This window comes from Trachemys scripta, chromosome 10 (genome assembly GCF_013100865.1).
Source record: "Trachemys scripta elegans isolate TJP31775 chromosome 10, CAS_Tse_1.0, whole genome shotgun sequence".
NCBI lineage: Eukaryota > Metazoa > Chordata > Testudines > Emydidae > Trachemys > Trachemys scripta.
In genome coordinates this window covers 67753875-67780222 of record NC_048307.1, presented here as the reverse complement: position 1 = coordinate 67780222, position 26348 = coordinate 67753875, and the positions used below count along the sequence as shown (strand labels likewise).

General features: G+C 44.0%; 1 protein-coding gene across 1 annotated transcript in view; it reads left to right on the top strand.

The window, feature by feature from the left end:
• Nucleotides 1-786: 786 nt before the first annotated feature.
• The window catches only part of HDGFL3 (HDGF like 3), a 58937-nt gene continuing 33375 nt past the window's right edge, over nt 787-26348 (top strand). Inside the window, exon 1 of the mRNA XM_034784221.1 lies at nt 787-1424. Coding sequence (XP_034640112.1) covers nt 1341-1424 — 84 coding nt within the window. The 5' untranslated portion in view covers nt 787-1340. The remainder of the gene's footprint in view (nt 1425-26348) is intronic.

Sequence of the window (26348 nt, the reverse complement as noted above, 5' to 3'; positions counted from 1 at the left end):
GTCCCAATCTGGGTCCTTGCGTCACTAGGACATGCTGGTGTCCAGAACTTCATAATGAAGTAGGAGCAGTTGGTTTGTTCTGTATTCAGACAATAGAATTTGGGGGTCGGAGCACAAAAGTCTGCAAGATCCAGCAGGATCCCAGAACAGGTCTCTGTGGCATCAAGATGCTGGAAAGTTAGAATCCTTTAGTCTAGAATTTTTGTGTGTGCCCTAATAGGGGTTGGATGTGTTTTGTAGTTAGGTTATGAGATTTGGGGGCTTTGGTGAAAATGGGGAAGAGTCCACCAAGACTTCATGTCCCAGATCCAGGCCTGTGTAGTGCTATTGTGCTGGGACACATGGGGGTCTGGAATTTTTTGGTGCACTAGAATGGGGTGGATTTCTTGTGAATTTAGGCTGTTGTGTTTGAGGGCAGGAGTGCCATACTCCATGTCCTGGATCCAGGTTTTTGCAGTGCTGAGGTCCTGACATTTTGGTGCAGTAGGAATGATTGCATGTGTTCTATACTTGGGAGGCGGAATTTGGGGGTTCAAGCCCAACCACCAACAGGCTCCATTTCCTAGATCCAGATCTTTGTGGCACGAGGGCACACGGGGGTGGGGAGGGCTGTCCAGATTATTTTAGTGCAGTAGGAAAGGGTTGGACGTGTGTTGTATTTAAGCGGTGGAATTTGGGGAGGGTTGGCTGCAAGAATCTGGCAGGATCCATGTAGATCCGGCTTTTCCCTTTTTCCTCACCCCCCGTGGAAACGGTGCATAAAGAGAGAGAGCCCCGCGCCTCAGCCGGGGAGGCAAGCAGCGAGCAGACTGAGCCGCTCTGAGCTCTGCTGTTTTTCCTAGAAACGGATCCGTGCACCTAGAAAATAACAGGAAGGGAAAGCAGGGAGAGAAAAAAACACACGAAGATCCTGTTGTTTTCGGTCGCTGCCCGAGGAATAATTTGGAGGAGAAGGATCCATATTTCTGCTGCTGCCGAGGCTGCGGCGCCGGGGATGGAGCGCGGGGCGCGGGCCGTGTAGCGGGCTCGCCCAGGGGCTGCCTTTCGGCCAGGCTCGCTCCGCCCGCGGGGGGGATTCCGGCCTCGGCCCCGGCCCGGGCGCTGCCCCGCCGGCAGTGGGATCCCAGCAATTGGGGGCCGGTGGGGCTGAGTCCAAGGCCTCCCCCTCCCCCGCTACACACACGCCCCCCACCTCTGCCGCCGCCGCCGCCGGGGACAGAGGCTGGTGCCTGGGGCCCGACCCTGCTGCGGCTGCCGCTGCCTGCGCCTGGGCGGATCGCACCCCGCGAGGGGCGGCTGGGGGCAGGGGGCGCGGGGCAGGCGGAGGAGGGAAGCTCCCGATGGCGCGTCCGAGGCCCCGAGAGTACAAGGCTGGAGACCTGGTGTTCGCCAAGATGAAAGGCTACCCGCACTGGCCGGCCCGGGTGAGTGCGGACCGGGGCTGGGTGGGGGGCAATGCAGGGAGCCCGATCCCCCCCCTTCCCCCAGCGCAGCGCCCGGCCCGACCATTTCCCCGCTGCTTCTCCTCTGCCTCTCCTGGGGCGTGTGGCGGCTGTTGCTGGGTCCATTGCAAGCCCAGCCGCAGACACAGCCCCACCCCCCAGCCCTCCATGCCTACCCCTGCGGGGAGCCTAGCGCTGGGGGGAGACAGGGGGTCTGTTCCCCGCTAGATTATTGTGCATCTTTGCTTGGTTGTGCAGATTTCTCCGCGGGAGAAGGAGGGGGCGTGCGGGGATTGTACCTGAATTATTATTATGGGGAGTTGGCAGCTCTGCATGATAATGATGCTATTTATTATGCGCCCTCCCCTCTCACTGCCCCCCCCCTCAGTAGCGAGGGCTCCCGCCAGCCTTCCCACATGCACATTTCCAGACAGTTGCAGAAAAGCTGCCTTTGCCCACAATATGAAGCCACAGAGGGAGAGAAAGAGACAAACAGGCATAGCCATCAGAAGGCCAGATCTGTGTCTCTCTCAGCCCAGGAAGTGTCTACTGCATGGGAAACACACATGGGAGGAGAGCAAGGCCTAGAATGTAGGCAACAACTCTTTGCAGGGTGCCTGATGCACAGAATACACCATATTTGGGGCTGCAGTGGGCGGAGGAGGCATGGTCTACTACAAAGAGATAAGTGATAAACATGGACACAGTCCTGAGGGATGCAAGTTATTAATTGAGAGGAGGAGTTGGACTACATGGCCTCCATTTTTCCATGTACCCTTCCAAATGCAGGCACATTGGGTTTCATTGGGGGGCTGATCATATGGAGAAGTTCTGGGCTTGTGAGACAGTGGCTGGTTTTATTTCGTGGTGGTTTGGGATTGTGGATTTTTTATTTTATTATTGTTCCTTTCCCATCTTTGATTATAAACTGGTTTGAAATAACTGAGTTGGGAAAGCATCATGGGCATTTGGCAACCAAATCAGCATCCCACTGTATATTTAATGTCCATATTCCTGAGAGCCCCAAAACAGAGCAAGGCGTTCCCAGGGACCACCTGATACCACAGCATACTTACAGCCTTCTCTTTCCCCTTTTTTGTTCACCACGGTGTACTTTGTTGTGTGATCTACCCAGCAGGCATCATCCAGTGCCAGTCTGTGTTTATTCATTGTCCATTCCATCCTCCGGGCGGAAATTACAACTATTCAGTGCTACATTCTGTTTTCATTCACAAGTAAAAGAAAGTTGTTGGTGTTTATGATCTGTGAGAGCTTGAACATTATAAAGTGTTGTACACATTGTGCAAGAAAGTACAGGAGAGCAGGGTCAAGGTACCATGGACTTTACCATTACTCTTGAGAAAGCAATGAGAAAAGGGTATGTGTAAGTGGTGAAAAGTGAAGCAAGGGGCATTGTGAGTGTGACTGAGAGTGTGAGTGTTGAGCTGCAGACACAGTACAAGGAGGGAAAACCAGTATCAGAGGCTTAAATGAAGGTTGACAGAGAAGGGAAAAATCAGAGGATGCTAAATATTAAAGGGAACAGAAATAAGGAAACACGCCCAATTGCTTTGGCAGAGCCGGCTGAAATTCATTTGTGAATAGGCATGAGAACATAGAACATAAGAATGGCCATACTGGGTCAGACCAAAGGTCCATCTAGCCCAATATCCTGTCTTCTGATAGTGGCTAGTGCCAGGTGCTTCAGAGGGAATGGACAGAACAGGTAATTATCAAGTGATCCATGTCTAAACTTCACATTGTATTTGTAATTAATGTCTCTAATCAGCATTTATATTCTTATATCTGCTTGTGATGGCCAACATCATGTTAAAGGTGATGAGTCACATCAGTAGAACGATGGAGTCTATTGTAAATCAATTTCTTTCTTACATCAATAATGGTTCAATTTAATCTGAAAATGGATCAGCAAGTGACTTTAATAACTCAGATCATTCCAGATTTGGGATTGATCCTGCTCCCATTGAAGTCAATGGCAAAACTCCTGTTGACTTTACTAAGAAAAGCACTACTCTTCTCCTCACTTGCATGCAACAACATTCTCCTCCGATTGCAGTGAATACTAGCCCTGTGGCCTTGTCCTCTTGAGTAAAAAGGGAGTGTTGTTAACTCATGTTAGCTAACATATGGTAACTAATTGAAGTAAATGGAAAATAGGATAGGGCTCTTTGTTTCAGCAAACTTTTCTTTATTTTTTATCATACACTGAGCGCAGATGGGCACATCTTTGATTATGTGTCCAGCAGGCTAGTCAAAGGTATGTTTCTCAGGATACAGGTTCCTCAGGAAAAAAGGTGTGTTGTTAAATTGCGGTGTTAGGTGAAGACCCCAGTGAAGACAAAGTCATCCACAGTTTTAACATGAGGTTTTGCAGGTTGAGGTAAAGGCTATGAGACTGCTTTGTCTTCAGTAGGATTTTACCTTGTGTTAGGTACCTTGTGTTCGCTAACACAAGTTAACACACCTTTTTTCCATGCGAAGACAAGGCCACAGGGTTTACACTAATCTTCGTTGTGCTCCAAGAAGACTATTGTGGCATGTAGATGAGGAGAGAAGTAGAGATTTTTGCAGGTGAGACGGCAAGTCAGCTCCCCTGATTAACTGAACCCCAGTTATCAAGAGGTTTTGCTTAGGCCGAAGAAATTTGTATGATCAAAGTTCAGATATGTATATACCGCAATATAACATTTATAAACCATTTGTATGCTTGATCCTTAAACTCACATAAAAAAGCAACATATTTTATTTTAAAAATACTGGTTTAGTAATCCAAAGAGTTTATTTATTGTTGCATTTAAATAATCTATTGTTGCAATGGCCCCTCACAGAGGGCGTGTTGAGACTTTGTGGTCCTTGGCAGGAAAGTGCTATAGGAGGGCAAAATAGTTACCTGTATTTAGTGAAATGGAGCAGTATTAAAGCAGGACAGGAAGTGGGTAGCCAGCTTTGACATTAAGCCAGCCACTTCTTACAATATGAATCTGCCGTTAATTCTGTTGACTTCAGCAGGAAGAAGATCGAGCCCTGTGTGGGCAAGAGCAACATTCTGCACAGTGAGAGAAGTGGTGGAAAGTGGCTGATGTGTAGAGAAACCAATAGGGAGCGCTGCTTAAAAATAGATGGCACGCTATGACTCGTGAGCGTCACTAGCTTATGATATTGAGCATCATCTCACAACTTAATAACTTACAAAGGGCCAAATCCTGCAGTCCTTAGTCAAAACTCCAATTGACAGTCATTCAGGTCTTTCCATGCTCTGTTGGAAAGACTCGCTTTACAAAACCCGTCTTTGTAAGGCACTTTTGAATATTTGGAATATGAAAGATATAATTGAAGTCATATTGACTTCTCTCTGTTTTGATCTTGCAGTCTTTACTCAAAGACAAAACTCCCATTGGCCCCAATGTAGGCTAATAAGTAGGGATGGCAGGAATTGGGCCAAAGTCTGTAAGTTTGGTATCCAAGGTGACTTATGTGAGTGGCTCAAGTACTATCTTGTGTCAAAAGGAAGAGTAACAGTTTGGTGTAATAAGATGCGTGTAACACTTTTGATACTCCATGTATCCAAAGGTGCTTTTCAAAGCCATGAGATAAATACTAAGTGGCCAGAACCCCTGCTGGTGTAAACAAGTGAAGTTCCATTGACAGTGCATTGATTGCATAGTCAGAAGAGGCATTTAGTATGCATGGAGGAAGCATGCTCGGATGGTTGAGGTACTAGGCTGAGAGTAGGAAATATAGGTTTGGTTCCCAGCTCTGCTATAGGCTACCTGTGCGACCTTGGGTTACGCAGTCTTTCTGGGCCTCAGTTCACTGTTTGTAAAACAGGAACAACAACACTTCCCTACCTAACAAGTGTGTTGTGTCAGTAAAGTCATTAGCGTTTGTGACTTGCTCAGCTACTACCAAGATGGGTGCCATATCATTACCTAGAAACAGAAAAATATTCATTGCACCTTCCAGATATTATATTCTAGTTTGTTGAAGGGGTGAATATTGGCCATTGGTTAGCCACTTAAGATTAAATGAAAGGAAGAATACAAAAAATCAATAATTGTGTTCATTTCATCAGTGTCCCTGAAGAAATAATAAGCAATTAGATGACACAATGTGTGGGTGATTAAAAAATAAGGAGACCGTTAATGCAAATGTAAAGAGAGGAACAAAATTCTGAATGACCTGAATAATGGAGAAGTTTGCCCAGGTAAGTGACTTATGCAGTTCACCAAACAAATGTGAGATAATGTGGCTTGGGGTAAGAGAACGAGATTTGGGTAAACTCAGATAGCTTGTGCAAGGATGGTTAAGTTGGTTTGGAACAGTACAAAAGAGATCTAAACAGATATTGCAGTGAACTTTAATTTGCCACACACAAAAGGTTTAGAAAGATGCTTTTCACTTCTCATTCAGGTGAAAATATGTCCCTTAGAGTTATGATGTTACACTAACTAATCTAAAGGTTACAGTCTCTTGGAAATCTGGATTTCTTCTCTTCTAGACCCACATCTAGCTCCTTCTCCCTTATAATTCCTTGCTGCTGCTTTATATTGACAGTGCCTTGTATGTCATATTTGTTAGATATGTTTGACAGCACATGTGATGCTGCCTGGTAAATGTACAAGAGACACACTTAAAGAAGATAACATTTGCCAGCAGTTACCACAATAAGGTTTCCGGAGGTATTTATATATTTTAGGGAATCAATGTGTGATCTGATACCTCTTGCCAGTAACTGTTAGTAAACTCTGGCATTGTAATGGGGACCACTGTCTGTGATATTAAAATAATTTCTGCAGCTGAACATAAGATACAAGGGTAGGCTGATAGTTTCCAGTCCAAAACATTTAAAAATTATTGTTAACTGTGACCCAATCTAACAACCCCTGTAAGACATGTTTAACTTTAAGCATTGAGTAATCCCAATGTGGAACTTAAGTTGAAGTTAACCATGTGCTTTGTTTGATTGTTGCCTAGAAGAGTAACACTGTTAACACTATGGTACTGTATTAAAGAACCTTAAAAAAAACAACCTACCAAAGTGTGAAATAATACCAGCAGTCTTAATTTTCACTCTTCAATAAAACAGGGAAGAACAGTGTGGAAAAATATATTTAAGACACATGCACAGAAATTTTAGAAACAAATTATGATCCCGATTTTGAATTGGGATCCACTAATGTGAACTTCTACAGGACTGTGCATGATCACAGCGTCTTCACTGATGGATTCCAGAGCAGGACCAGGGCCCTGGTTTTGACACAGTAAGTTAATATGCTAGATACTTAACTAACAACAACTTACTAACTAAAATTTGTATGTATGGCATCTTGGAAATATCACTGATCCCTCAAACAATCATGGAAGTACGGTTCTACATTTTAAAGTGTTTGATATTTTAAAGAGACCATTTGTTTTCTTATTGGACAAAAGACAAGAGGAGGTAGGGTTTCCCTGGCAGAGTTTATCCTTTTTGGCAAAGAATGACAGACAAAAATCAGTTTAGATTCAGAAAACTTCAAAGAGCCCATCAAAAACAGACAGCAGATCTTTCTCTATATTTTCATGCCAAAACCAGCTGCAATCTATGAGCTTTTCTCTTTGGCCATTTGGGACTTATCCAGTCCTTTCCCATTTGCTTAAAGATCACTCTGTGCTTTTTCTCCATCCTTCCCCTGGTGTTGCTCTGGTCTTCTGCTATCACTTTTTGCCCTACTGCTAAATCTGAGTCTCTCATATGTCCTCCTCCTTCATCACTCTCAGCCTATTCCTACTTTTCCTCCCTCTCATTATCTATCTGTCACAGGGGACCACTGGTGCAACCCAGTGTATTCCACTGCCTGTCCAGCTTGTGTGGTGTCACGGTCACAAACACACACCTTTTCACCAAGGTGTGTGTTTGTTCTTTTCTTACAAAGTAACAAGTGTAATGCAGGCATGCAGCAATGGGAGACTTCTATGCCACCTTCATTCTGCAGCCCAGGCTCACCTTCTGAGCTGAGCCTTGCTTCCTGTTCATCCCACTTACATCCGCCCAAATTGCCTCATTAGCCCAGTGATTACTATCCAGGTGCTCAGTCCCCCAACATAGTGTATAATTGGCTTCAATTAAGCCTGTACTCTTCCCAGTGCTGCAGCAAACCCAGTGACCAGGGTGCTACTAGTTGTGCCCTGTCTCATACTTCCCCACTTATTTCTCCTGAGGCCGTTTCTTGCCTCTGGAAGAGGTCTTCTTTGCTGCCCATGCCCCATCCTCTTTGTGGGGCTGGGGTTCTACTAGGGGTTCCTGTTCCTTTTGCAGCTGGCCTTCCATGGACTACTGGTGATGGTCTCCTGCTTTCCACCAACAAAAAGTACACTTTGAGGGTGGAGGGTTTTCCCCACATCTCCACCTCGGCCCATAGGTCATTGCACCAGTCACACCTCACTGATCTCTCCTCCAGTTTACTTGGCTCATGGTTTATATCTGCCTGCATGAATTGTCCCTCTAGAGCCCCATTCTCGGGATCCCTCTCTTCCCCTGACTTATCTTGGCCCTGGTTTGGGACTGTCGGGGTAAGTTCACAAGGCTTCCTTGTTGGGACCCCCCTCTCTCTTCAGCTTGTTCTCCATCCTGAGCCTTGCCCAGGACTTGTTCCTGCTGGAAGTTGGCTGAACCTCCATCCTCCTTCTCTAGGTGTCCCTGGTCTAGCATTCCCGGCTTCATTTTCCCCTTCTCAACTTTTCCTCCTCCCCTCAAGTCCTCCAGTGTGTTTCGTCTTTCTAAGCTTATCACATACTGGACCTGGAAGGATCGACACTCGTGTGAGCTTTTTGCACAGACCCACTGGTTGGGATCCCTTCCCCCCATCATCAGCCCTTTTTACATAAAGGGAATGGGATCCAGTCTGTTCTTAACATTGCTGAGTAAGGCAAAGACTTTACTAGCCCTACTCACTGCCATCTACACTTTCCTTCTACTTCCAATGGGATAACCACCAAGGGATAAGGTCTCTTTTCCCCACATATACAATAAATAGTTATCATCAACCTCTCTTGTTGCCACTGCAGCCTAACCAAGGTGTTCCGTATGAGGGAACACATTGCAGCTGAATTCATAACACCCCTTGTCGTTCTTCGGGCTACTTCAGCACAGGTCTCCCTCAAGGCTCCTTATCAGCTGAGGGAGTTATTAATCCTGGACCAACCCCCACGCATCACAGGGCACCTCTGCCACTACTCAGCATACTCCAGTGCCTGGCCAATTTGCATGGACTCATGGTCACAAACACACACCAGGTTGTTATCTTTCACCAATGTGTGTGTTTGTGTGTTCTTTTCTTCCAAATTAAGACCATGTAATGCAGGTTTACAGCAAGGAGAGGTGTCCATGCCACCTTCACTCCTCCAGCTAGGCTCACCTTCTGAGCTGCCCCTTGCTTCCTGTTCCTCCCACTTGTATCCTGATCCTTCCAAATACCTCATTAGCTCAGTGATGATCATCTAGGTGCTCACAACCCCTCAACAAAAAGTGTATTAATGGCTTCAACTAAGCTTGTACTCTTCCGTATGCTGCAGCAAACCCAGTGTCCAGGGTACTGCTAATAGTACCCTGTCACACTATCTTATGCTTTTGTCACTATCAGAATTGTGCAAATAGCATTCCCTGGTAGGCTTTCTCCATTAGTTTGTCATATTGGATCAATCTGTGCCATGATTTCATGATCAGCTACTAAACTCCTGCTTTATAAGGGGTTCTGCATGCAAAACTCCTGTGGCTACACCCGATGTTCTACATGTGAAATATAGTCCCCTTCATGGAACCCTTTCTTACCTTCAAGACTTTTTGCACATTTTGCTTAGATAATCTGAAATTAAGCCTTCTTTGCAGATATTGGAGCGGATGTAAGAGGATGCTCTTTTATTGACTTCAGTGGCTCATTGTATTGATAGTTAATATTGTTAGCTGAATACATCATGTACTATTTCCTTCATTTTCCAAAAGTAATAATGAGAAATATAAGTGTAAATTTCCCTGTATTTGGGGGGTTTGGGATCTCCTCTAATCTCACGCTCTTTATCTTGTGCTCTGTTTGGAAGCATGCTTTAAAACAGAATTCATCTGAGGGTCATGGCAGGGACTGCAATGACTGCTATAATTAAGGTTTAATGTAACGTTCATAATAAACCCCATTTTCCAATTGCTTTTAACTTTTGACAATCAAATTCCCTTTTGGGCTGAAATGTTCCATGCTTAGACTCAGCCCAGACATAACTGTTCCAGGGAAATTTCAGCAAAATTCATCATTTTTTTTTTTAATTCAATGGCTTGTTGTTATTTTAAACAACCATCTCCAAGTGCTCAGGTGAGAGTTTTGTACACAAATAACAGTAGCTGAATGTATTTTGTTTAACCATGGAATGTTTTTTGTAAATCTGAGTGAATTTAAGGAATAGGCAAGAATGCAGGATATTGGTTCAGTAATTTTGAAGCTCTGAGTATTGAAAGCTTTTTGCACATGAGCACTAAGTTTTTTCTGTTGGACTTCTTTTTTTCCTCATAACTTTAAAGCTACTGAACTGGTGTTCATCAATCATTGCTTGTTTTGTGGATTTCAGGTCAAAGCCATTATTATTGTAAGTGGACACAATCCCATAGAAATCTTGCTTATGCTAGTGGTGAATCTGTCTCCTAAGTGAAACTTGCAGTGATTAAGGTTCTCAAAACTGTATGTACTTAATTATAACTCACTCCAGAGAAATATAAAAATTGCTAGTTTATATTATAATTGACATATGCTTTTATTAATTGACAAATAATGTATGATGATACTGGCAGAGTAGAAGTTCCTCTTCTTATTGTATTTTATTTGCATTAAAGTAGTTTTTAGAGGCTCCAACTGAGATTAGCCTCCATGGCACTAACTGCTGTACAAACTGATATAAACGCAGGGAACAACGCTAAGGTTTGTGCTTTCAACTTTAACTTTGCATTTCCTGCTGGTGAGTGTTGATTTCCCAACCTTAATGTTGTGTTACACTACATGTAGAAAGATGAGTGTTAGCATATAGAAACATATTAATAGCTTGCAACAATATAACTGGTGATAATAAACACTTTCAAACGATATATGACTGTCCTTTGAAGAAAGATCAAGAGGGCATCCTGACAGTGATATGGATTAATCAGTGATGGAGAAGCAACTCGCTTTGGAGACTTAAATCTTAATTTGAACTTTAAGCCCTTTTGTGACAGAGACCTTTTCTACATGTGGGCTAGAACAGTGGCCTATAAGTGCTACTTGAATATGCATAATAAATGGTAACAACAACTAGAAAATACACTATATGGAACGTTCCTTCACTGGCAAAATGTTGACTAGGGACCATATTTTTAAAGATATTTACATGCCTAAGGATGCAGATAGGCACCTAGTGAGGTTTTCAAAAGTACCTGGAAGCCTATTTGCATCTCTAGGCACCAAAATACTTTACAGATCTAGCCCTAGATGACTTAATGGGTCCTTTACATCTCTAACCTCTATGGGTCTATGAAAAATATTTTAGTGACATATACCAGAGACAGAAGCCTAAAATCTAGGTAGTGCACATTGCAATGAAAGCACACCATTTAACTGCGCACTCTGACAGAGGCAGCATCAACAACAACAAAAAAACTAGAATAAATAGTATTTTAAAGGAGTCCCAGAAATACTTGGCAGAAGAGGTAGTTTCATGAGGTAAACCTTCTAAAACTTAAAGGAGGAAATCGATCCAGCCTCCCCTCATTTCCTACTCACAGAAAAGGCTCTGCATTACTGGCTTTGGATTTTTCAGAGTGTTTTACATAATTTTTTGTAACGGTTAGTTCTAAACCTGATACTATTGGAAATAAAGTGCAGATTCATTTCCAGTCTTGCTTTGTTTTTTTTCTCTTACTGTCTGACTGGGAAGCTGAAGGACCCGCATAAACCTGTTTTTTTTCTTGTACTGAAAACAAACAAAAAAAAAGTAACTAATTAGAATAAATACTATAGCAACATAAAATAGCAGACTTTCATGGCCATTTCTCCATTCCAAAGTCCCACATACTCCAAATGATCCGGGGTCAACCCAAATATTATCTTTTGCATCACTGCTGATCCCAAACGAACAGAATGTTCTTGGATTTCAGTAAGATTTAATATTCATCTCCCAGCCTTTTGTAAGAGCTCCCTAAAGTCTAGAAATGCCTTCAGAAGTCAGTATAAAATAGTGTTTCCCAAACTTGGGACGCCGCTTGTGTAGGGAAAGCCCCTGGTGGGCCGGGCCGGTTTGTTTACCTGCCTCGTCTGCAGGTCCGGCCGATCGCGGCTCCCACTGGCCACGGTTCGCTGCTCCAGGCCAATGGGAGCCGCAGGAAGCGGCGGCCAGTACATCCCTCAGCCCACGCCACTTCCCGCAGCTCCCATTGGCCTGGAGCAGCGAACCGCGGCCAGTGGGAGCCGCGATCGGCCGGACCTGCGGACGCGGCAGGTAAACAAACCGGCCCGGCCCGCCAGGGGCTTTCCCTAAACAAGTGGCGTCCCAAGTTTGGGAAACACTGGTATAAAAGATTGGAGACAACATGCTGCAGTGTTATGTTCAAACCCCCAAGGTTGAAGGGGTATAAGTCTGGAGAATATGTCTCATGGTTTATGAAAATGTATTATATCCCTAAATCCCTTTAAATAGCCTCTTACACCAGCGTGGAGAGAGAATTAGCGTACAGCTGCAGCCCTAAAAATACAGACTGGAAACAACAGGTTATTTTGCCTTGCAGCAGCATGTAAAAGCCTAGAGAGAAGCTAGCTGCCAGCTTCAGTTTAGCAGCTTGAACTGAAGGCACCATATAACACCAGAGAGAAAAAGCCAAGCCATGAATGTTATATACTCCAAGGAATTTCCTTAAGACCATAAGTTAACAAAGCAATGTGTGTGTATATATAACACACAGCCAGAGTGAGTGAGCAGTGAGGGAAGAAAGGGAAAAAAGACAGATGAACCATGTGATGGAGAAAAGGTACCAGACTGCAGTGACCTGGTTGGGACTGCTGGGAAGCCAGTGATGCTAATCATAAAAGGATGTTTGAGCCCAGTAAGCCAGTACACTTGCATTCGCTCTTAGGACCTGGTAATGCATGCCTACTTACAAATGCAATTGCAGAAAAAACCCATGGAGGCAGTGGGTAAAGAAAATGTAAAAGACGTGCAGTTAATGCAAACAGCAATGGGAAGCAGACCCATATCAGAGTTCGTTACTACATTTACCAAAAATAAATACGTTAGCTACAGCCAGGAAGCAAAGGCCTTTATCCTACAGATCCTTATAAATTCACTTTGAAGGGACTACTCACATGCTTAAATTTAAGCATATGCATAAATGTTTGCAGGATCAGGGCCAAAGTGATGGAGTAGCATGTACTGGGAACTGCAGGAGATTTTTGTCAAAAAACTAAGAATGTATTGCCAGACAGTGTGGGGTAGGTGAAAAGCAAGCAAGCAATAGTACTTCAGAAATGCATGGGAACACATCAGCAATGAGAGACTCAGATACCACGTTATGGGGCAGAGGACTCTCAGCCTACCAAAAGGTACAGCTAATTTCCAGCTTGCACCAGTGTAGCTAGTTAAACAGAAAAACATGCAAGGGACACAAAAGAAACAATCTCAGTAGGCAAAACTCTTCCTTCAGTTCCCCCCTCTCCCCAATGAAGTGCCAGTGAAGTCAATGAGATAGCACAGGGAGCTTCTGGCCTGAGGACTGGTGTTCTTAGACTGTCTCTTCTACAAATTCCCACCTATCTATAACCAAGACCACTTTCTATATTTTTTCCTGTCAGAGAGATCCCAGAGGATGGTGTTGGGGCAATTGCACATTTGCCCCATAGGCTGTCTTGTGATGAGTTCTTTTCTGTCCCCACGCCTGCTCTACTCCAGAGGCCAGCTGGCGAGGCAGTGAGACAGTTTGGGTTACCAGGTCCATCCATATTTTCATGGCTAGCAGCTTTTGATTCCTTTGAATCACACCAGAACAGTGCAGTCAGTCTGCTTTCAGTCACTCACCGACAGAGGGCCTTAAATGAGAACAAATGGGCTGAGAGGCTCCGTTCAGAAAAGACAGAAGAGATGCTAATGGGCTGAGGGGTGTATTAGTCCATTATTGAGGAGATCCACACACTGGCCCTGATTAACTGGTAAGCTCTGGCAGTTTTGCATTGCTCTGTGACACACAGCAGCCATCACTCAGCTTAGCTGGCCAGGTAAGTCGGGTTTGCAGTTGGTCTATGTCACTGGAGCAGCACAAAGTAAGTGGAGTATTCTGGTGAACCATGGATACCTTTGTTTTACTAAAGGTTCCCCCTGGGGTGCCACCTGGAACTGGGGTACCACTGAGCCCACCTGGGCTCCCTTTACACAGTACTGCTGTGACAGGCCCTCAAGCCCCCTCCAGACACATACAGGCAGCGACTCACCCAGCTGCAGCTACATACAGTCGCTGAGATCAGCTCTGCATGGGAAGGCTTCAGCTAAGGAACTGCTCAACTACTCAAGTGCACACCCTGCTCTGGAGGGTAAACTCAAAATTATACTGTCTTGTGCTGCACAGAGATCTGTACAGTGTAAGCTCGTGAAATTTGCCCCCTCCCTCAACAGGGAAAGGAAATGTACAACAGCTTTTTGCCCCAGGTTATAACTCCCACACTCACTGGTTTTAGACAAGGCAAAAATAAATCTATTAACTACAAAAGATAGATTTTAAGTGATTATAAGGGATAGCAAGAGAAAAAGCAGGTTACCTAGCAAATAAACAAAAACACAATCTAAGCTTAATATACTAAAGAGATTGGATATGAGTAGCAAATTTGCATCCTAAATGATGATTTAAGCTGCTGCAGGCTCTTAAGGGGCAAGCTGCACTTGCTTTCAGCTTAAAACCCCAGGTATTCCTTTCATAGGCTAGAAATCCCTCTAGCCTGGGTCCAGCACTTCCCCCCAGTTCAGTCTTTGTTCCTCAAGTCTTTCCAAGAGTCTCCTTTGAGTGGGGAGTCAGTGAAGAACCACGATGGTGTCACTCCCCTGCCTGAAATAGCTTTTGCATAGGGCAGGAACCCTTTGTCTCCAAGCTTGGTTCCCACACCCAGTCAGTGGAAAAACACTGGTATTCCAAGATGGAGTCCAGTACCAGGTGATCTGGTCACATGCCCCTTTAGAGTCATAGCAGCCATGACTTGGAGGCTATTTGTAGCATCCTCAGGAAGGCTCCCTGGGAGATTAGCTTCTTCTAAGGCCTATTGTTTTCTCTAATGGCCCTTCCCAGCCAACCACCTAGATGGAGTGCATTCTGGCTGGTGGGCGTTCCCCAGATGTAAACATATTTGTATTGCAGATACACAGTCAATATTCCTAACTCCAGATACAAAAATGATACATGCATACAAATAAGATAATCAGATTCAGTAAATCATAACCTTTTCAATGATATCTCACATGCCTTATATTGCACGAAATACATCATAATTATACCATACTCGTATAATAATATTACTGTGAAGAATATGGGGTGTTGTGTCACACTGGGATTGTGCCTAGGTCTCTGGCTGCTCATGGACTGGACAACCGTGGACACCATTTTGTTTCCATGAATACCTCGCACTCTAGTGCTCCAGTGTGTGGGGTGGGTTTTCAAGGTCTCTATTATTACTAGCCAGGACACAGTATAGCTCCCCAAGTATAAATAGCGTGGGTATTGTTTTGAGAGAAAAATGCATTCATAAATATGTACGAATTCTAATCCAAAATGAAAGTTCAAGTGTGAAAGTACTTTGAGTCAGACATACCCTAGTCTGATTAAATGGGACCCTGCGCAGGTGTCTGGGCAAGACTGGAGATGGTGATAAGCTAAGAAAAGCAGTAAATAGGGGGGAAGAGGGGGTTGCAAATGGATCTTGAGGAGCTAGGAGAATATGTTAGACCTAATGTTACCTATAAATTGGTTTGTTGGGACATTTGGGGAAAATTCTAGACGTAGGGATGATGCTCCCAGGAAGCTTTGATCTCTGCCTTACAGGGGAGATATATGATTTATCCCCTCCCCTCCTTTCAGTTTATACCATGAGACCACCCCAGTTCTGCTGCCAAGGAAGCCTCCAGGCTATGAAAGCAGAGGTGCGGTTTGCCTCCAAGAGCGAAAGTGATGCAGACAACCGTACGTGGTCGCTCTGCACTGGGATAACAATCACCCTTAATTATTGCATGTTTCTCAGTTTCTTCAGCCCCTGCATTGCTTTTGCTGCTTCTCTGTAAATTCCCTTCAGTTTGTTGTGGTGCAGAGCTGGAACTGTGTACTAGGTGTGGTCATCACAGCAAGGCCACAGAGAGCATAACTGTCATCTCCCTGCTGGGAGCAGCCTGTGTGCTCCAGGCTGGCAGTACCACTTAGTGGTGAGTGTCCAGGACCGCTTGCCTAGCAGCTACAGTTCACGGTAGCGTCACCCAACGGTGAGAGTCCAGGGCTGCTCTCCCTAGGGGCTATTGTCCCAATGGGGGGCGGGGGGAACCTGGGCCCACCCTACACCACCAGTTTTCAACCCAGGGTGCTACAAAGCAGTAGACCATATACATAGCATACGGTCTGGTATCCTTACTCATGCTCCCTGGGTCACTTCCTACCCCTATTTTCTGTACATCCATTGATGTCACGGCTCGGTCTTAGGATCCCATCTGGCTCCCTACCTGTTTCGTCTCTGGAGCCCCTTCCCCTGGCGATAGCGAGTCGTCGCCCTTGGTTCCCATAGTTGATAGGCTTCCAGCAATTTGGCTAGTAGGCTTGGTCCCGGCAGCTTGGTGTCTCAGCGGCATCTCGGCAGGAGGTTGCTGCATCCAACTGCCCTCCTCGGTCAGCCCAGACTGAGCAGAGCTGCCCCCTTTTGAATGCTCCCACTACTGGGAGCATGCCCAGCAGAGATGAGGGGGCGTGGCTTCCTTCGTCCAGAGCAGTTCCTTAACCCTTGCCTCACCAGTGTGGGGTTGATACACCCCGTCACACTCCCTGCTCTGTGACAGGTTGTGTGTCTGTACAATGAGCCCAGATTGTGCTGGTCTCTTTTGTAGCCATATCACATTGCCAGTTCATGTGTAACCTGCACTCTGCTATCTTTGCTAAGCCCCTTTCAGCATTGCTGCTTCCCAGATATCTCCCTCGCATGGTGTCCGATTGCCTTCACTTTCACTTTTCCAAACAACATTTCTGTTTTGTTGTTTTCAGCCCACAGTTCTGATTGGTCAAGAGCCCTGAGTCTACTCTCACACTATTGCTAATGCCATTGGCCTCAGTGGAGTTTCTCCATGTTTATGCTGGTGTGAGAACCGAATCAAGGCTTTGTCCTCACTGGTGTTTGCAAACTTTCCAAGTGTACTATCACTTACTCCCTCTTCCGGAACCGGGTAAAGCTATTAAAGGAGGCTGGTCCTAACAGTGAACCCACCCAAGGCAGACACATCCTCCGAGTAATATATTACTTTATTTTTTATCATTATCATTCCTGTAAATCAATCAATTAGTAGTCAATTTTCAGTCCAGATGCCACTGTTTCTATCTGAGCCAATGTGAATTCATTTTTCACTAAGGATTTTATGAGGTGCTGTTATCTAAAGTCAAATTTGATTACATCCATTCATGGATTACTCATATGTGGAAGTGTTTGCAATATCAGGGGCTCATGTTTGTCTTGCTTTTCATAGTCCCATGCTTCCTATTATTCATTTTTCCATTATCCCACCAGATGTTTGTTGATTTTTTTTTGCCTCTTCCATCATTTTACCCCGACCTTCATGCATGCGTAGTGATCAGTCGATGCAGATCCATTTGCAGGAGAGGGGCCCTAGTGTGCTAACCACTATGAGCCATACGGAGGAAGGAACACAGTGCTTATCCCAGGGAATTTATAGTCTAAGGACCTGATCCTGCAATGCTGTCTGTGGAAGCAGACCGCACTGCCTGTGTAGAGCTCCATTGAAGTCAGTGGAGCTGCATGCAGGTGCCAGGCTCTGCATGTGTATTGCAAAGTTGGAGCCTAAAATGGACCCATTCTTCTTTCCTTTCCTGAAAATCAGTATGACATTTGCTTATTCCAGTACATCTCCAACTACCCATGATTTTTCAGAAATAATTGTCAGTGGTCCAGCAAACTCAATAGATGGTGGTTCCCTTTGTGTATCATCAACTGATTCATTCGTGTTCACATTGTTCAGGTATTCCCTTACCAGCTCTTTAACAATAGTTATTTTTTCAGGGTCTTCCTTCTTTACCAGTTGTTCACACTTCTTATCTCTATTTGCCCTGTTGATGGCAAATGCAAACATTTCTTTGCCATATGCTCACAGCTTGAAGAAAGTTATTAAGCCTTGTGGTTGAAAACTAAGAAATGGCAATTATGTATCACTGATAACAAGCTTCTTTTGTAGGTTAAAAAGATTTTGATTTACCTGCATTTGTTCGAATGAGTCTGTCCTGGAGCTTTTGTTTTTGTGGAGGATTTGGGTCAGGTTTCTGAAGGAGATTTTTTTTAAATGGGCGTTTCTGTCGAAATGACACAAATCCCTACATTAAGAGGTGAAAACATTAGAAAGAATGTATTTATCAGACGTCGGCTCTTCATTAAAACACTGTTAACATTTTGTGCCAATATTTTGCAAGGCCTCTTATACAATATCATGCCTCATGAATTAATCCATTCTCTTGCTATGATTGCCACATTATTATTCTGGAGGGGATCTGATCCTGCAAATACTTACTATCACTTTCGTGCATACTATGAAGCCCTGTGCTCAGCAGTGCTTGTAAGGATTTCGAAAGCCAAGACAATAAATATTTTAGGGACAATATATTGTGAAGAGTTCCTGATCAATGATTGGGGCTCTTAGGCACAACAGTAATGCAAATAAATAGTAATAATAATAATATGATGGGTAGGAAGACCCAAACTAGATGGATGGATGTTATACAATAGGATCTGATTTGCTGTGGATTTTCCAAGGAACTTTTTCAAGACAGACTGGAATGGAGAAGGAGCCAACCCCTTAAAGAGCCAACCCCATATAGATGGGACTAAGGCTAGAAGAAGATGGTGATGACAAGAGGTCAGTCTCTTTAGAGAGATGAACCACTGTGCCATTGCTCAACTTACATCTCATCTTCCAGAGTGACAATACCCTTAGAGGTATTGAAAGAGTTGGTTCAATTGGAAGTTAGTTTCTACGACAGTTGCAGCTAGATGATGATTATTGTTATTGTTAGTTACCTGTCACGCACCAACAATAGGGTTGGCCTTGTACATGACATAAATATCAATATAATCTCTGCCCCAAAGTTTATAGTCTGGAAGACCAACATAATGAGATGGTCGCCATCTTGTCCAACACACCGAGAATTGAACTGGGGATCTCCAGAGCTAAAAAGCATAATTTGTTACAGCTTGAGCTAACGTGCCCCTGGCTCTGTATACTCTCTGTAAAGGCACAGAGGAGGACCTGTAACACACACTCACCAGTGGGTTACAGTAGCAAAATGAGAGACACTGAGGATTAAAATGGTAAAAGGAAACATACAGGCCCACTTTTGAACTCCATAGAGATGCATGAGGTCTAATTCAGCACACTATTTGGACCCCAGCATGAATTATATACGTTTAGTGTTCCCTGATGTTCTTATCAGCTCCAAACATATATCTTCGTAACCATGCCCTCTTCTCTATGTAATTGCCTTTGCCTAGTCCTTTGCACAAGATGAGTCAGTGTAATATGCTGTTTCTTCACAGCTGCTGTAGAAAACGAAATAGTAAACTGATGTAAAACATGTTTTTGATCAGCTACTATGGTAGCAGCGTGGTGAAAACCAAGCTCTCTTGCATACTATGTATGTCATTTCTGTTTTAAAGGGAAAATAATTATAATATTTAATATTAACATGCATGGGAAAACAACAAATTAGATGAGTTAAGGCTGTATAAAGTCAGGTTGCATAAATGTAACATAACATGTATTTTATATAGGAAAATATAAATATATTAATGTTTTTAGAGGGGAGGAGGACTGCAAATTAAGACCCCAATCTTCCAAACCATTAAACATATGCTTAATTTTACCACTCGAGTTTACCGTGAGGCTAAGAAGGAATCATTGGATCTAAGCTAAACGCAATCACACTTCACTCTACAATTTCATTGTTATTCAGTTATAGTTTATAATTTTCCCTCCAGGTTGGGTTCATGTTGGGGCAATTCACTTTACATGCAAATAAACAAGAGTAACTGGGCTTTATGGGGAGACTTTAATTTGGGAGACAAAATCCATTCTGCAACCCCCCCCCCCCCCCCAGGCTAGAACACAAGACTACAATACATGGCTCCTCCCTCCCCTGGAGTCACAACTCCAACCTTTGGGATGGAATAACAGCTGCAGGCCATCCACACTGGACACTAGGACCATGAGAGCCATGTCATTGTGAATCCTGTGGCCCCTCCCCCAGCCTGTCTTCAACACAAGTCTGTATGGGGTGGTGCAAAGACTTTCTCCATAACATCCAGGGGCTGAAGAAGCCACCCCTTTACATGGCCACTCGACTGACTCCGCACAGCTCCATCTGGTGCAGAGTGCCTTTGTCTCCAGAGTGAATTTCACCCTTGGCTACTAACACCTTTATTCGTTAAAGGTATTACACAAATTATTAAATAGGAGTATAAAGAATGTGACCCAAGTGACTGAACTGTGAAACTAACAATAGCCCAGATCTTGCAAACAGCTACATTGGTGTGGACATTTGCACCTGTGCTTTTAAATCAGTAGGCTCTACACGGGCCCTTGCAAAACACTGATACCCATCGTGTGTCTGTTAGGTGTCTGTCCACTCCTGTTGGAATGACAAATACACCCCTGGAATACACTGTAGTGTTGAAGTAGAATTGATATCAAAACAGTATTGCGTTGCAAGGCACTAAAAATGTTGTAATTCATTGTCATCTTATTGGATCAGAGCTTGTCAAGCCAATTTGTGGTAGACTCATTAGCGAAATGCACAGGCCTCAGCCCACTATCAGATCTGGTCAAAGGGCAGTGCTCAGTGATGTGAGACAATGACTACCTTTGGCCATAGACGCACCTGGGATCTTCTTGTTGGCCCCACGTGTGAAGACTGCCTGCACACTGACCCTGGCCCATTCAAAATCAGTTCAGAAGGGCACATGAGCACTATGGCACATCAAAACCTGGGACACGCATAGTTGGGTCAATTATAAGAGACTGGTTTCTGACATCAGCTGCGGACCATTCTTCTTGCCACATCGATGTCACTGAGAAATCTGGGTAGGCCGAGTAGGTCCACAATGGGTGCCTCGATGATAGGCGTGTTTTGGGGTGATAGAAGAGGTCTGTGTATAGTGGTAGGCTTGGGTTTGGCCTGAACTTCTCAGCCATTCTGGCTGTAGCATCCTCATGGGGGATGTGTGGGGGAGTGATGTTGCTTGACATGGGGAGCCACAGGACTAGTGTGGGTCGAATTGTCCCAGTTTTGATGCTCATGGTTGAATATAGTTGTCTATCAACCAACTTGATGTGAGAAGAATGGAGCCAGAATGGAGTACAGTATTCTGCTGCAGAGTAACAGAAGGCTAAACTGGATAATTGGAGAGTTTGAGCAATTACTTCCCAAGAAGTGCTGGCCAATTTGCCTAGAAGGTTGTTATGAAACCTCACCTTAGCTGCAGTTTTCCTCAGGTGCTTAAACATGTAAGAGATCTATCTAGGGGTTGCTCTGTGTTAAACTGGGTGGGATTTGTGTTTCAAGCGATGTCCGTTGAGAAAGATACCCAGTTCTTGGGCTGTTCTGGAGTTGTAAAGGTGGAACACACTCAAAACTGTCTTGGTTATACTTGGTTGTAAATGCCACTGACTACAGAATTCAGCCATCTTAATCGAGTCAGCGTTTAAGGCATCTTCAAGTTCTGGGAGTGATGGTGCTTGGTCACCTAAGGCAAATGCCATCTGTGTACGTGAACTTGCAGGACTCGGTAAGCGAAAGGTTGTTTGTGTACAGGCTGAAAGGGGTCAGTGGCAGCACAGAGCCTTGAGGTAGACCATTGGTTTGTCTTTTCCACACACTAACTCTGTCTCCTGTGCGCACTCAGAAATGTCTGTTGCGGAGAAGGTCAATGACTACCCATGCTAGGAGTGCTCTTGACAATTTGACTAAGAGCCCCATGTGCCAAACTGTCATATGCTGCTGTCGGGTCCAGAAATATGGCTCCCATCTTCTGGTTTTTTTGAAAACCATTTTCGATTAATGTTGTCAAAGCTAACACTTGATCTTAGGTGCTCCAACCTCTCAGAAAGTCTGCTTGCTCGACGCTGAGTATTGAATCCACCTCTAGGAAGATGCACTGAAGAATGAAACGCTCCATTATCGTGGGTCTTTCTTGTAATCAGTGCTTTTGAGGGACAGAAATTGTATGTTCTTTTTCAAGGTAGGAGCATTTTCTTCAACTGCAAGCAGTTAAAAAGAGTGTTTCAGTAATCCCAGCAGCATTTTCTATAGCTATACAGCGTGCACTAAAGACCCAGGCAAGTGAGGGGCGAGCAGGCATATTTTGTGTTACACCTTCCTTAAGGAATAAAATTAAGTGTGTGACCAAAGCCCCAAATAGCATCTGATACAACAAGAGTGTCAATCTGGGAGCCACACTGGCTGGAGCCTTGAGGCTGCATTTAATTTGCAGAAAATGGAGCAGATTGCCCCCTCCCTTGTCTTTAGTATGTTCATGTCCATTCACAACTAAATGGAGCATCGCATTAGAATCATAGAGCCATAGGGTTAGAAGGGACCTGAGGGTCATCTAGTTCAACTCCCTGCTAAGATACAGGATTTGTTGTGTCTAAACCAACCAACCAACTATCCAGCCTCCTTTTGAAAACCTCCAGTGAAGGAGCATCCACAGCCTTCCTAGGCAGTCTATTCCATTGTCCAGCAGTTCTTACAGTTAGAAGTTTTTCCTGAGATTTAATCTAAATCTGCTATGCTGTAGTTTGAACCTATTTTCCCTTGTCCTGCCTGACAAGAGAGAACAATTTTTCTCTATCTTTTTTATGACAGCCTTTCAAGTATTTGAAGACTGCTACCATGTCCCCTCTTACTCGCCTTTTTTCCCAACTAAACATCTCCAGTTCCTTCCTTCAGCCTTTGCTCATATGGTTTGCATTTCATCCCTTTGATCATCTTTGTCGCTCACCTCTGGATCCTTTCCAGTTTCTCTGCATTCTTTCTAATACAGTGGTGATCAGAATTGGACGCAGCACTCCAACTGAGGTCTAACGAGTGCAAATAGAGCAGTACTATCGCTTCCCGTGACTTGCATGTTACACCTTTGTTAATGCAATCTAAAATTGCATTTGCTTTTTTTGCAACAGCATCGCATTGTTGACTCATGTTGAGGTTGTGATCCACCACAACTCCCAGATCCTTTTCAGCAGTGCTTTCAGTAGCAAGCCAGTTATCTCCCATTCTGTATTTGTGCATTTGGTTTTTCTACCTTTTATTTGTCTTTATTGAATTTCATTTTGTTGTTGATAGCCCAGTTCTCCAATTTATGCAGATCCTTTTGAATTTTAGCTCTATCCTTCAAAGTGTTTGCAACCCCCCTCCCAGCTTTGTGTCATCTGCAGATTTGATCAGTATGCTCTCTATTCCTACATCCAGGTCATTAATAAAGATGTTAAATAACACCAGACCCAGAACACATCCCTGTGGAACCCCACTTGAGACCTCCTTCCAATCTGACATCATTCCATTAATAGTTACTCTTTGTTTGCAGTTGTTTAACCAATTATGTATCCATTTAATGATAGTTCTACCAAGCCTGCATTTCCCCAACTTACTTATGAGAATGTCATGTGGGACTGTCAAAAGCCTTGTTAAAGTCCAGGTATATTATGTCGACCATTCCCCCTATCCACCAAACCAGTTACCTTGTCAAAGAAGGAAATCAAGCTGGTTTGGCATGGTTGGTTCTTAGTAAATGCGTCCCTTCCAACCCTGATATTCTATGATTCTATGATCACCCCTTCATCCTCCAGGTATTTGCAAATTGAATGTTTTATACATTGCTATAGTAGCTTCCCAGGTATCGAAGTCAGGCTGACTGGTCTGTAGTTCTCCGGCTCCTCCTTTTCCAAAGAGGGACACTACGTTAGCCCTTTTCCAGCGTTCTGGGATCTCTCCTGTCATCCATGAGTTTGCAAATATTATTGCCAATGGCTCTGAAATATCTTCAGCTAACTCCTTCTGCACCTGGGGTGAGTAGCATCAAGCCCTGCTGACTTGAATTAATTCAAATTAGTCAGGAGATCTCTGGCTTGTTCTTTACTTATCCTGATCTGCTTCCCTTCCCCTTTATTGTCTATGGTAACTTCGCTAATCATCCGGTCACATGTTATTTTTTGTGAGAAGACTGAAGCAAAGTAGGCATTGAGCATCTCTGCCTTCCTATCATCTTCTGTTACCAGCTCACCTTCTCCATTGAGCAGCGGACCCACACCATCCTTGATCTTTCTTTTTTGTCTGACATATTTGTAGAACCCCTTCCTGTTGTCTCTAACCTTTCTTGCCAGCTGTAACTTATTCTTTGCCTTAGCTTTCCTGATTCTATCCCTGCACACTCGCACTATTCCCATGTAAACTTCCTCCTTCCATTTCCTGTATGTATCCCTTTTGGTTTTTAGATAACTAAAAAGCTTCTTGTGCAGCCATATTGTTCTCCTGTGGCTCTTCTTATCTTTCCTCTGCGTCAGAATAGCTTGATGTTGAGCCTCTAATATTACATCTTTTAGAATCTGTCAGCTCCATTCGGCATTCTGGTACCTGCAGTCTCCCCAGGTCCCATTGCCTTCTCAAATAGGGCTAGTTCCGGGCCATATGATATACACGGCTTTGTGTATTCTGCGGTAAGCTGAACTGAAACTCTGCAGCAAGACTCCTGACATCGGCTGTGGCAGATTGGAAATGGTGCGGCAGGCCCATATTAAAAAATGGAGGGATTTTTTAAAATGAATTAAAATGATTAGTACTGAAAATGATTAGTAAAAGTCAGTCTGCAGATCGCAGCACAGAACCTGTTTACACTCAGTTCACATTTTCGAGGTTACGCTCACAACTGTAAGGGCTAGCAACATTTTTTTTGTTTTTTGGGGTTTTTTTTAATGAAAGCTTGGATTCTGGAGCACAGGGGTGTGGAACGCATGAGACTCTGGTTAAAGAATTTGGTTGGATGTGTTTGGCCAAAGGTCCACCCTCTAAGCACTCTTCATGTGGATGAAAGGGTTATGGTTGAGCGGACAAACCCAAATATTTGATTCAACCTGACTTGACATTTCCCACTTTATCCCTGCCTCCGCAGTAAAGTAATAAAATTGCAGTTTCAACACTGTAAAACCCAACAATAACAAACCCAGTATTATGAATGAGCATGTCATGCCTTCAGGCCACCCTTCCTGACAGCTATGGGCAGACAGGATGTAGAATGTGGCAGAATTTTTGATCTCTAAGCATAGCAGAGAGCAGGACTTTTGTCAGTTTTAATCTCCCATTGGCTCATGAGAATGAAGCTAGCAGGAGAGAATGGAGGTAGTTGTGCTCATGCAGCCCCTAAAATTTCTCATTTGTTTTTGTTTCAACAACTTTGAACCAATTGAATTGGTTTTTATTTTCTGTGTGGGCCAGTACCAAGTTCGTTAATCCTTTACTCAGGATTCACAAACATTTATATCTTAGGGGTAAGACCACAAATCAGGGTGGCCAAATTTTGCCCACTCAAGGACCCTCCTGTTTTGGCAACATAGAATACCAGGGTTGGAAGGGACCTCAGGAGGTCATCTAGTCCAACCCCCTGTCCAAAGCAGGACCAATCCCCAGACAGATTTTTGTCCCAGATCCCTAACCTCAAGGATTGAACTCACAACCCTGGGTTTAGCAGGCCAATGCTCAAACCACTGAACATGTAAAGTTTGGTTTGCTTGGGTCGATATAACCTGCAGGCAATGTGTCTGCATCTAAGAAGCGATTCAGTCAGACAGAGAAATTCAGGCACAACAAACTCTACTCTGCTTACTTGTTGTTTTAACCAACCTGCAAAGTTGGCAATAAGATTTCTCTAAAATCAACTCCTATACGTTCAAAGAAACAGACCTAGCAATCGCGCCACCTGGTGGCTAACAGTAATATTGCAAAAACATCATTGAGAGCTTGCTGGGAATACACTTTGTTAGCAGAAAATGGAGCAATTTGCAACTGCCTTTATGTGACCATCTGGATCAACGTGGAACATTGCATTCTGGGTCCTGATCCAGCAAAAAAATTAAGCATATGCATAATTTTAAGCACATAAATAGTCTTGTTGGCTTTGAAGTTACGTATGTGCTTAAGTCATTTGTTGGATCAGAGTCATAAGCTCCTGGGTCCAAGCTTCATATTGAAGACTAAAGCAACCCAGCCATAAATAAGTTTTAACTTTTGGATTTTTTGTAAATATGATGCTAATTAGAGACGTATTCGACTGCAGGACTGCTGCTCCTGCTTAGCAAGGCCATGCCCGCCTGGATTATTTGGGCTTCCTTTAACCCTTCATTGTCTTCTTTAAATCTTGTCGTGGTCCTGAGCATGCACAGAAGCAAAGGAAGGATTGATGCCTTTATATTGTCATTTCTTGCTATCCGTACAGTAGCCTTCAGTCACTTCCAGCAGCAGAGATGTCACTGCTCTTTTTTAATCTTTTGTTGTTGTTGCTGATTCTACTTTCCTCCAGGGTAGATTGGCTGAGCCTCTGGAGGTTTTTCGCCTTCCTCCGC